A 12,404-nucleotide genomic window follows, 5' to 3' on the forward strand; every position below is an offset into this window, starting at 1 on the left:
TGCCTTTTGCCATTTAAAAGTTTTTATGTAGTCTAACTTATTACCCATTTCCCTTTCTTGCTGGTGGATTTTTAGGTCATTTTTTAGTAACATTTTTTTCCTACTCTTTGGAATTCACTCATTTTTTTTCTCTAGTAACTATCCTTCTTTCCTTTTCTCTTTTTTTCTCTCTTTTTGCCATACACTTCCAATCCATTTGAAATTTGTTGTGGTGTATAGTGTGAGGTGTGGTTCCAATTTCCTTTTTCCATTTGGATATCCAGTTATTCCAGCCTCACTTACATAAAACTCTATCTTTTCTCATTGATTTGAGATGATCTTTTTGTTTTGTTTTTGCTTAGTACATTTGCACATGTAACTGGGTGTATTTCTGGATTTTCTCTTCTGCTCCTTTCATCTGTATTCAAAAACCCTTACAGGGCGCCTGGGTGGCTCAGTTGGTTGGACGACTGCCTTCGGCTCAGGTCATGATCCTGGAGTCCCAGGATCGAGTCCTGCATTGGGCTCCCTGCTCGGCGGGGAGCCTGCTTCTCCCTCTGACCCTCCCCCCTCTCATGTGCTCTCTGTCTCTCTCATTCTCTCTGTCTCAAATAAATAAATAAAATCTTAAAAAAAAAACAACAAAAAAAACAAAACCCTTACAAACATTGCTTTAATTATATTGACCTTATGTCTAGTGAAGCTAGCTTTCTTCTTTATCAGTATTTTTTTTCTGGCTGTTTTTTCTTATGTTTTTCTTCCAAATAAACTTTATAATCAATTTGTCAAGCTCTGATAAGAAAAAAGCCTCATGGTATTTTTATTTGGACTGCATTAAATGTATAGATTAATTTGGGGGAGAACTGACATTTTTATGATACTAAGTCTTTTTATCCAAGATAGTGTGCCTTTCTATTTGGTCCTACTTCTCTGTCCCTCAGGAATATTTTATATGATTTTCCTCATATTGATTTTGGGTATTTTTTTTAAGTTTACACATGTGTTTTTAAAAATTTTATTTTTTGATACTGTGTTTATTATATTTTCTCTCTAGATTTTAGTTATATTTATGAGGATTATTGGATTTTATATGTTAATTTTATAACCTGTTACTTTATTAAGTCTTCTCATTGTTCTTAGTAATTTTGTCATTGATTAGTCTGGATTTTCTAGCTGTATACTCCTAGGAGATGAAAAATGTAATTTTCTGAACCTTTCCATAGAATACAGAATTTTTCTAAGTTATTATGCATGGAAGTCCAAGTGTGTGTCTGGAGGTCAGTCTTAGCCTCTGAATTATTATACTGTAGATGTGCCAGTTTGTTGTGTGCCGTTATCTGTATAAGCTGTATCATTTGTTTATTAACAGGAGTTAGAAAGGCAGAAACATATGTGTAGTGTGCTACAGCATAAGATGGATGAACTTAAAGAAGGCCTTCGACAGAGAGATGAGCTCATTGAGGTATGTGCATGAACTGTGGAAATACTTAATTTTGAACAAAATGCATTGAATGGGACAAGGGGGGGTTGTGTGTTGGGAGGGAAGGGAGTTAAAATGCCACAGTTCCTTGTCTCTTCATCTTGGCTGTACCCTAAAATTTCACACTCACGAAACATAAAGTTAGGCTTAAAAAGTTAATGCTACCAACCTTATAAACATTCCCCCTTGTAATAGCAAAAGCTTTTGTAATGATCTTTTATTCCTAAGCACATTGTTTCCTAAAGTTATGTTAGGAAATGGGCAAAAGGAAAAATTATGAGTACCATTAGTCTTTGGAATATAGTGAATGCTGTCTGCTGGGACAGCATTCTTGGGGAATAAGACGTTTGCTCTTCATTGAGGTAGATCTATTTCTGAAGCAGCTAAAGGAAAGGAGCTAGGCAAGAAAGACAGCTTCTATACAAAAAGCTGGAGGTTGGCAGGTTGTGCTGGTGGAGGAACCCCTGCGTGCCCCAGTGTTGGCAGCATCCTTAGGAATGTGAAGCAGTGGGGTCCACCAAGAAATCTTTGAAAGCATTTATTGTCCTTTTGTTCCTGCTACCTTGTGAGCATCTCTGTGTTTCTTTAAATGTGGTTTTTCCTCTTGAGGAGGGTTTTCCTTGTGTTTTATAAGTATGCCGGGAAGGGATCCTGCCCACTGGCATGCTGTGGTTATCAAAGTGTCTTATGTTAACTTAATGTTGATGATGGGGGAGAGATTTCAGGAAGGCCAGTTCTTACTGATCCCTGGGAGATGCCTCCCGCACCACACGCACCACACTCATACTCATCCATGTTCCTGTTGCTCAGGACCCACCCCGCCCCCACTTTGTTCCCCTCCCTTCTCCTCTCTTCCCTGCCGCACTTAATCTCTCACCCTGTAAATGACTTAAAAAAAAAATTTACTAGAGGAAAACAAATGACTACTTTTCTATTTGTGGATTTGTGTTAACTTTTCTTCATTCTTGAGAACGATTGAATTGAATGTAGCCTGTAGATTGAGTTTGTGAATGCTAAATGCAGACACAGATAACCCTTGGAAAATACCAGATTACATGTGAAGTTAGTTGTCCTAGTTTTTCCATTTTTGGCATGAAGCATATTATCTAAATTTTGTATCCTCCTGGTATTTAAAAATAATGAGAATTCCTCTCCTTTTTTGTCCTTTTCTGTTTTTTGTGTCTATATGCCAGCCACTTGCTATTTCTTTTTCTAATTAAGATATATACTTTTCCCCACTTTTGATTTCAAAAGAATAATAAAGCTGCTTTGGCAGCTGCTTCTCAGATTCAGTAGTTTAAGTTAGAATTGGTTTAGTGTTTTAGTTTTTAATTTGATGATTGTGCTTAGGAGGAATTGTAATGCTTGATTCCCATAACTTGCCACTGTGGTTTCTTTAAAAGCAGAGGGTGCTACAGTGTGAACTTTAAAGACCTTAGTTTTAGGAGTTTTTATGTTTAGAATTAATGTCTCTTAGATGTTCATACCCATGCGTATGTATAACTGAAAAACCTTGAATATGACAAAATAATGCTTTTTGGTCTTTCATGGTAAAGTAGATAAGAAGTGTGTAAGTAGGAAGTAGGAAATGGTAATTTACCAATAATTCTTAAAAGAAAACCTGTTACATATTCAAGGGTATAAATTGAGCCTCGTTGTTTAAGAATTGCTACATGCTGAATTCTAGTTTTTCTAAAAATCTAGACTAAACTAAAAATATGACTATTCCTTCGAATTCATGATATTCTTGCTGTCATAGGTTCTGCTAACAAATTCAAAATGATTAAGCTGAGATATGTCTTGTATTTTTTAGTTCTGCTTAAGAAAATAAAGTTTAAAACTACGGCTTGTTCTCTGTGATAAGGATCATGTGTTCATGAGAAAATCTGAATTTCCCTCTCTAGAAATGTAAGTTGTTCCATGTTTGGAAAAAAGGCAGTTCTCAGAGGAAGAGCACACACATGGAGCTGCGTGTACACACAAACCCTAACTGGCTTGCTGCCACAGAGCTGTTCTTCCCACTTCCCTTGTGGCAAGCCAGTGGGAGTCCTGTCGCCAAGACACTGGACGTCATCTTTCCCTTTAGCAAGCAACTCTTTGCCTGTTGAGCACAGACTTTCTTTCTCCCTTTGTTAAGTTTCTTTATCAGCTTTATTTTTTGTTCTCTTTTCTTCCCTCTGACCCCCTCCGTTTTTTCTTTCTGCTCTTTTATTACTTCTCTTCCCACTTCCTCTGCAGGAGAATCAGCGAATGCAGCAGAAAATAGACACCGTGACAAAAGAGGTGTTTGACCTCCAGGAGACACTTCTTTGGAAAGATAAAAACATTAGGGTATGAAATGAAATTGGGCTTTGGTCTGAAGCTCATTGATGAGGAATAGACCAATATAATCTAATTTAGAGATTCCTAAAAATCTGTCCTTTTGGTTATTTTTGAGCATTTATACACTGAAATGGGAATAAGGAGAAGACAGAAAAAAACTTCCAGGGGAAAACTTGATACTGTGCCTGGAAAGAACTCTTCTTGCTAGCAGGACTCTGGGCTTTGTGAAACCTACAAAGTAGGAACTTTCTAGGGAAGCTTATTTCCCCAGGATTCTCATCCAGAAGCAGCCACAGGCATTTAATTCAAACTCTGTGGGTAACTTGATAACCTTACATTGCAAGAATTTTGGATGAGAAGCAAGAGAACAGTGAGTGGGGGGTGGAGGACAAGTAATTAGCATCCCATAAATCCTTGGTGAATAAAATAGGAAGAGATTAACATCAATTTAGTTACGGACGTGGATAGGAATGTAAGATTTGCCAGAGTTGCCAAACCATGACGTCATCTCTAATTATAACCCCATGACTCCCCAAAGCGGGGGCCCAGATAAGGAAAGTCTTCAGTGCTTTTTTCGCTAAACCCTTTAGGTAGATTCCAAGTGCACAGGAGGCTGGAAAAATTCCCACCAGTTATCCTGTGTCACCCTTTGACATGCGCCCCATCTCACGCTGTGAGCTCTGTTCCCTGTCCTGCACTGGGGGTGCCACGCAGCCATAGCTGCCAGAGGCTTACCTTGTCTGGGAAGGGCTATGGCGGAGGAGGCAGAGAGAAGGAAGGAAGCCCTTGTCCTGAGAACATAGAAAGTTTTGTTCTGCTTGAGGTTAGGTGGCCTAGGGAAAAGTCGGCAAAGATCCCCAAGAACACCTGTGATAGACATGCCTGGATGAGCAGTCTTCTGGGTCATACCCTTCATTGTTGGGGGGAGGGGTTCTCGTATCCAGTTCTTTTCATACATCCAAGGACATACCCTCTTTTTTTTTTTTTAAGATTTTATTTATTTATTTGAGAGAGCAAGAGTGCACCAGCTGGGGGGCGGGGCAAAGGAGAGGGAGAAGCAGACTCCCCGCTGAGCAGGGACCCTACTTGCTGGATCCCAGGACCCCGAGATCATGACCTGAGCAGAAGGCAGGACACTTAATTGACTGAGCCACCCAGGTACCGCCCCCCATCCTCTTATTAATAAACACATGGGAAACAAAATTACTTCTTAAGAGCTTTTAATATTTAAATACTGAGTTTCTAAAATTCCACCCAAAGCTGGAAGAGCCTTCTGGAATATAACCACTGTTAAGAGTTTTGAAATTTTGATTGTGAACTACTGATCTTATTTACATTTTTACTTGGGGAATTTTAAATGAGATGTGAAAAAATGTACGGCACAAAGTAGGTAATTTGTAAAGGCTAAAGTCTGGTCACTATCTAGAATGGTCTTCTTTTAGGACCTTAACATAATTTTCTTTCACACAGATCTGTAGGTCCATGATTTCTATTTTGTATAATTATCTTAGTATTTAAACCGATTATTTTGGATCAGCCGTAGGAAAACCCCAAACCACTCAGTCCAATAAAACAGCTATTCAAAATAAAACAAAAATTTATTTTCTACCAAAAAGATGTGCTCATAGTTAAGACAAGTTATTTGACTTTTAAATATTCATGGCATTGTTGAATGAATAAGTGGCTATCTTCTTTCTGTATGGTATATAATAATGTGTTCCTTTGGCTTTTTTAAAAAATTAAACTTAAGAAAACTTTTTTTGAGGTAATTGTAGATTCACATGCAATTGCAAGAAGTAATACCGAGAGGTCCTGTATGCCCTTTATCCAGTCTTCCCCAAATGGAACACCTTGCAAAAACTATGGTACAGTATCACTGCCAGGATATTGACCTTGCTATAGGCAAAATACAGAACATTTTCACTACCACAAAGGATGTCTCCTGTTGCCCTTCTATGGCCTCATCTGCTACCCTCCCTACTCCTCCCCAAGCCCTGGCAACCACTAATCTGTTCTCATTTCTGTAATTTTGCCATTATAAGACCATTATATAAATGGAATTAAAAAGTATTTAACCCTTTGGGGTTATGTTTTTCACTCAGCATGATTCCCTTGAGATTTATCCAAGTTGCGTGTATCAATAGTTGGTCCCTCCTTTGACTTTTAGGAAACCCTCTAAATCGTGGTAAAATACAAATAACGTCAAGTTTACCACTTTAACCATTTTTCAGTGTAGAGTTTGGTGGTATTAAGTACATTCACACTGTTGTGCTACCGTCACCACCATCCACCTCCAGAGCTCTTTCATCTTGCAGAACCGAAACTGTGCCCATGAAACAGCTCCCCACGTCCTCCTCCCTGTAGTCCCTGGCAGCCACCATTCTACTTTCTGTCTCTCTGGATTTACTATTCTAGGTACCTCATATAAGTAGAATCCTAGAGTCCTTGTCTTTTTGTGACTGGCTTATTTCACTTATCATAATGTCCTCAAGGTTTAACTGTGGTCGGGCATGTGTCAGAACGTCCTTCCTTTTAAGGCCAAAGGATAGTTCGTTGTACGTATGTACCACATTTTGTTTATCCATACATCGGTTGGTCAACAGGCACTGGGTTTGCTTCCACCTTTTGGCTATTGTGGATAATGCTGCTGTGCACATGAGTTTGCAAGTACCCTTCTGTGGCCCTGCTTTCATTTCTTTGGGTTGATACCCAGGGGTGGAATTGCTGCATAATATGGTAGTGGTATGTTGAAGTTTTTTGAGGAATAGCCTGACTGTCTTCCACAGCAGCGGTACCATTTTCCATTCTCATCAGCACTGCACAAGGGTTCCATGACCAGCACTTGTTTCCGGTTTTTCTGATAGCCATCCTAGTGTGGTCCTCCCATGACTCGCACAAGACACATTTTCACTTTAGTCAGTGACTACCTCACGTATCCTTTGTCTCTAGTTTCATTTTCAAGATTTAAAGTTAGTAACTTAATAAAGGCACCTGACCTTTATTCTCATGTTAGAGTTTGGTTTTCTTTGGCTCTCCTTCATCGATCCTTGTGGTCATGCTTGTAGCCCTAAAGCAGTTCCAAGTGCCAGGTGGCTACACGTGGAATAAGCACATACAAAGGACTGGTGTATCTGGATAGCCCCATGTGAGACTCCATCCCATTCTGACTAAAGAGATTTATGGCCCATGGAATTATATGGAGAAATAACCTTTTGCCCCCCGAGTTCAACCTGTTACACATATCTTTCAGGCTTCTTGACACTAGAATTTGAGGTTAGGTCAGGGGCAAAGAATTATTTAGATCTCCACAAGCATGTAGTTTTTATTCTAAGCAGGGGAAAAAAATCTCTAAGAGCTATTACTGAATGCAAACACAGGGTAGCGGTTTTATGGTCAGGTGCTACAGAGGGTTTCAGATCCGGCGTGACTACATTTGCTCCAATTATAAGGTATTTCAGTAGCCTCCAAACTTTGTGGTGAAATGGGAGAACTTATAGGATGTATTTTATTTTCCCGTCCATAATTATGGGAAGATGAAGTTAAAAAGTCCAAAAGCAAAGATAAAACCCATTGCTATAAGATGTAGGAAGAAGAGCAAATGGCATTTTCTAGCATTTGCTAGAATTTCTAGTTTCAAATTGGTCTGTTCCTAAGAGATCTTGTGTACTTAGCGGTGGTGTTTATGTAGAGCATGTGGCGGTGATCACTGACCCTGTCATACGTGGTGATGCATGGTGTAACTATGCACGCAGATGCCGATAACCCACAGATATCTAACCCCACAGAGGTTAAAGTGTCTGTCAACAGATGGGAAAATACTGCTTGTGCTTTTTTTGTCCTGATGTTAACATTTGTTATTAATGTAATGGAGTAGTAATAGTAGCTTGAAGTGTTAGGGTGGTAAATGCCTCGTGATGCTAGAAACTGAAATGATTAATACAAAGGCAGACTCAAGACATGCCATATGGTGTGAATGTAAATTGCTGGAAGGAAATTAGATATTGGTGTTGCAGTTTGGGTAAGTATGGGGTAGGGCTACTTATTGACTACTTTTCCAGCAGCATCTGGGATGACAGTAAGGAAACATAATTGTGGTCTTCTTGGGGCTGTGATATAGAAAAAGTATGCAAAGGCTTTGAAACCAAAAAGAACTGGATTCACTTTCTGGCTTTGGCACTTCGACTTCAGGCAAAAAAAATTATATATATATATATATATATAAAACCTCTGAGCTTCAATTTTCTGATCTGTGAAATGGGGATAAGACAAGTGCAGGATATATAAGGGAGAAATTATATATATATAAATATATTAGGGCAAAATTATATGTCTTTGTAGCGTGCCTGCTGTATAGTTCGAGCCACACGGTTGGTGGTCGCTAGCGTCCCTTATCGCCAGTTTGGGTGCACAGTAAGATTAGAATGATTTAGAACATTGTCCAACTACTCAGCAGTCAGTAATGAAGCAGTTGGCTCATTTCTAACCCCATAAACTGAGAGGAAAGTTACCTGTTGTAGTTAAACTTCTTGGCCTACTGGGGCTGCTGGGAGAAAATATGAAATATAGGAACACTTGTGTAGAGAAAGGCTTTTTCAGAATAGTCCAGCCGTCAGGTGTCCGCATAGACTGCTTGCCTGGGGTATGTTTTGAATTCTGGGTTATTTCATTACATAGAACAGATCTGATTTGTCACTGATGACCCAGGCGTGTGCCTGCATCTGCCCCGTTGGCCTCAGCTCTGACAGTTGTGATTCAGGCGGGGAGGGGGTGGGGGTGGGGGGGACTGGTGATCCAAGTGGAAAGAAAGTGGTAGGCTTTTCCTGAGCCTTCCTGGGACTCGCACGGCAGCAGTGCTTATGCTGTGTACGTGGGGTGGTACTACTGTTGTCCCTTCTGTCTTTCAGATGAGAAATCTGAGGCTTAGGTAAGTTAGTACGTGCCGGGACTCAAAAGCCTGACCCCCAAACACATATTCTGCCGCACTCCATAGGTGGGCTGTATTTATTTTGTCAGTGTTTTATTTTCCTTTTTCCCACTTAGAGAGGTGTATCAGAAACCAGATTCTTAATTGTATTTAACTAAATTAACGAAACACAGGTCCTTGGGAATCCCTTTGGAGATTAGCTATTTTGAATTAAGTGGTATTTGAGGAATATTTTGCCACACTGCTTGGAGAACACTCACTATAGCCAATATTTAATTAAAATACCTTGTGCATACTGGTTATTTTTTCTTCCAGGGCCATTAAAATTTTTTTAACTAAAAAATTTTAAAATTAGTTTTCTTAAAAAATTTCACTGTATTCTTGAGTGAACAATTTTAGTTAAACATGAAATGTATTTGTTTGCTTGTTTGGGTCACCGTATGAAAATGTAGTAAGGTCAGTAAGGAAAACTTTAATACAACTGCTGTCTTCATCTTCCTTTTCCTGTTTTTTTTTTTCATCAACTGGAAAAGAAAGATCAGTTCTCCAGCCTGATGTGATAAGCATGTTTTGGCGAATTGATGCACGATTAATCAGTTTCTGTTAAAACTCTCCTGTGGAGATGTGTGTCCATATGACTTTGTACTTCTTCCCATATCTAACTGCCGGTTTCCAAGCTTTTACCGCTCCCTTGTCTTTTATGCCTTTATCTTTGTTTATTTGAAGTAGGTGCTCTCTGCTACCTCTTTCACTTGCTCTTTTTCTGTGCCATTCTTTCCCTTGCTACCCTGTCTAAAACCAGGCCCTAGAGAAACAGAAAGAATACATTGCCTGCCTTAGGAATGAGCGAGATACGCTTAGAGAGGAGCTGGCTGACCTGAAGGAGACAGTGAAGACAGGAGAGGTACGTTAGCTTTAGCCTGGAGTTCCAAGTCCCTCACTGCTTTAGTCTTCCTTCCTTTCATCCTGTTATTTTTCTCAGCCCAAAGACAAACCAGTGTTCATTCTTCAATGCAGATTTGGTAGGTTTCAGTCATTTCTTCTACGGACCTATATTCCATGTAACTAGTTCTAACCTGGTGTTATCTGTGGCAAACATATTGTCACAGTCACCTCACAGAGCATACTGCCATGTGGGCCATGTTTTGTGATGGTGGGTTTTCTCCTTCTCCACAGAAACATGGCTTAGTTATAATCCCCGATGGCACTCCCAATGGTGATGTCAGTCATGAACCAGTGGTTGGAGCCATCACCGTGGTGTCTCAGGAGGCTGCTCAGGTCTTGGAGTCTGCAGGAGAAGGTCCACTAGGTAGGACACAGTTGCTGCTCTCTTGGCTTGGGTTTACTGTTCTGCTAGACTTCCGGCTTACTCATAGCCCATCTTGGAAAACAAAACAACACAGGGCTATCTGAGGTTTAACTGAATTCTTCACGGGAAGAAATCTGGGCACAGTGTCTTTAGGCACCCTTGAACTTGGGAAACCAGCATCTGGGTCACTGTAAGGCCTCTGGATGGAAGCATGTTGGTGTATACACATTGCTTTTTTACTTAAATACAAACCTTCCTGGAAGAGATAATCCAGCGTATGTGTCCCAAGGAACCGGTGGGCTGGTAGGGGACTTCCCCAGGTATGTTTTAAGTTTCTGCTTCCTGGAGAATCTGGTTTTATGCTCTGCTACTTATCCCGGGGTCCTGTAGCTCTTTGCAACCGCATTTCTTAAGGCAAGAAACAGGTGACCAAGAAGTCAGATCTTAGAAGAGTGTTCTTTTTAGAGCAGGGCTTCTGAGCCTCTTAACATCTAAGCCTCTTAAATTTAAGCCTTTGAGACTTTAATAACACCTCTCCCAGGAAACCACACAGATGCCCATCCATTGGCTCCACGAAGAATTCTGTTCTAGAGGAAGGAAAACACAGATACTCTAACACCAGCTCACTTTTTTTTCTTTTGTTTTCATATATGTGTAGGTTTCCTAGAGGAGTGGGACTTTTTCAGAGTTAGTAAACACATTCTCCAATGCACAGAATTGCAGAAACAGAGCACTTTGATATAGCAGAGGATGCGGGCTAGGCAATGGGAGCCGCTCGAGAGAATGCACTGAGTGTGTGGCTGGGGGCAGCCCAGGGCTTCCCCTGCTTGCTTGGAAGGTACTGGGGAAGCCAGCACTTAACATTTGGCCGTTACCCTAGTTGGTTGTGGGAGGCGCTGGCTCGGAGTCGCCTGCTGCTTGTACTCATCTGTGGTCCCCCTCACCCGGAGGGGCTTGTGTTAATGGCATGCTTGGGAAGCAGCGGCCCTCCCCCCAGGCCAGGAGCAAGCCCTGGCAATCCTGCAGCAGGCCTCAGATTAGCCCTTGACTGCCTGCACCTCCGAGTTGGGCCCCCGCTCGCCTGTGTAGGCCTTTGCCTCTTCCGTGTTGTGTTCTCATTTTCCCTGTTCCACCCTCCCCACCCAGGCCCCCTGGTACCCCGTCTGTCTTCTCTCCCAGATTTTGTTTGCTCCTGTGAGACTTAAATCTGTGGGAGCACCCCAACATTCTAGTTGTCTGTCTGCTGGTGAAAGCTTGCACATTTTTTTTTTTAAAGATTTTATTTATTTTTCGACAGACAGCGAGAGAGGGAACACAAGCAGGGGGAGTGGGAGAGGGAGAAGCAGGCTTCCCGCCGAGCAGGGAGCCCGACGCGGGGCTCGATCCCAGGACCCTGGGATCATGACCTGAGCCGAAGGCAGATGCTTAACGACTGAGCCATCCAGGCACCCGCTTGCACATTTTTGAAATAAGGAAGTGATCTTTGTACTTTGTTTTGTCTTTCAGTGGAAAATCACTACCCTTGGGAGCAAATGTTGTATTTAGTGCCTTGATAGCTATCTGTTGTGTGGAAATATGTGTTGAATAATTAAGTACTTTTCCTTAGCACCTTTAACTTAAGCCTTCATTTCTTTTGATATTGAAAGCTGTAAGTTGTCAGATAATGTATGGTGTTTTTGAATTTCAAGAATCATTTTTAATTGTTTTGGTATTATATCCTCACAAATTGAGTTTACAACCTTTTCCATTTGTTTTAGATGTCAGGCTACGAAAACTTGCTGAAGAAAAGGAAGAGCTACTATCACAGGTAAAGGCATTCTTCTCACTGGAAGGTAATGTTAATTTAATGGACTAAATAAATCACATGGCAAAACATTAGCGAATTAAAATATACACAAGAAAGAAACATGCTTATTTCAAACATCAGTACTCAAGATTTGAAGGACAGAAAGATAAATTCATATTTTGCCTCTTTGTTGTTTCCTGTTCTTTAAAAAAAAATGTATCAGACCTGGAGTTTAAGGAGTTAAATAGTGGTACGAAGCTTGTTGTCAAGACAGGAGTTCCGTGCTCTGCCTCCTCACGTTTACCCCTGTCCATTCCGATTGGTTTAGCACATTCTCTCCATGTGTCCTGTTCTTGTGTATTTCTGTCCCACACGCTCACGTTGCTTCTTGATGGTTCTGTTTGGGGCACTGTTGACATCCCTCTGTGGAAGATGACCATCTAGCCTTCTGTCCCCAGCACGCACACCCTTCCCATCCCCTGTCCTCCTGGTGAAGGCCCGGCGCACCTCCCGTCTGCGCGTGTTCTCAGGACTTGTGAGTGCCACTTGCCGTGGAGCCCCACAACATTGCAGGGCCACCTTCCCTCCTCTTCACAGCTCTAGC

General features: G+C 41.1%; 1 protein-coding gene across 10 annotated transcripts in view; it reads left to right on the top strand.

Moving 5' to 3' along the window:
• The window catches only part of LRRFIP2 (LRR binding FLII interacting protein 2), a 108,723-nt gene that overhangs the window by 87,846 nt on the left and 8,473 nt on the right, over nucleotides 1–12,404 (top strand). For 6 of the 10 annotated variants that reach the window (XM_064590234.1, XM_045904060.3, XM_045904061.3 and 3 more), the window contains 5 exons: nucleotides 1,349–1,441; nucleotides 3,698–3,790; nucleotides 9,508–9,609; nucleotides 9,882–10,014; nucleotides 11,772–11,821. In XM_064590234.1, the coding sequence (XP_064446304.1) occupies nucleotides 1,349–1,441; nucleotides 3,698–3,790; nucleotides 9,508–9,609; nucleotides 9,882–10,014; nucleotides 11,772–11,821 (471 nt within the window). The remainder of the gene's footprint in view (nucleotides 1–1,348; nucleotides 1,442–3,697; nucleotides 3,791–9,507; nucleotides 9,610–9,881; nucleotides 10,015–11,771; nucleotides 11,822–12,404) is intronic. The other 4 variants (XM_064590242.1, XM_045904063.3, XM_064590274.1 and 1 more) reach the window with 1 other exon arrangement.

The sequence above is a fragment of the Mirounga angustirostris genome, unplaced genomic scaffold (genome assembly GCF_029215605.1).
Source record: "Mirounga angustirostris isolate CCGP_5_RB_7025 unplaced genomic scaffold, mMirAng1.0.hap1 SCAF_1, whole genome shotgun sequence".
NCBI lineage: Eukaryota > Metazoa > Chordata > Mammalia > Carnivora > Phocidae > Mirounga > Mirounga angustirostris.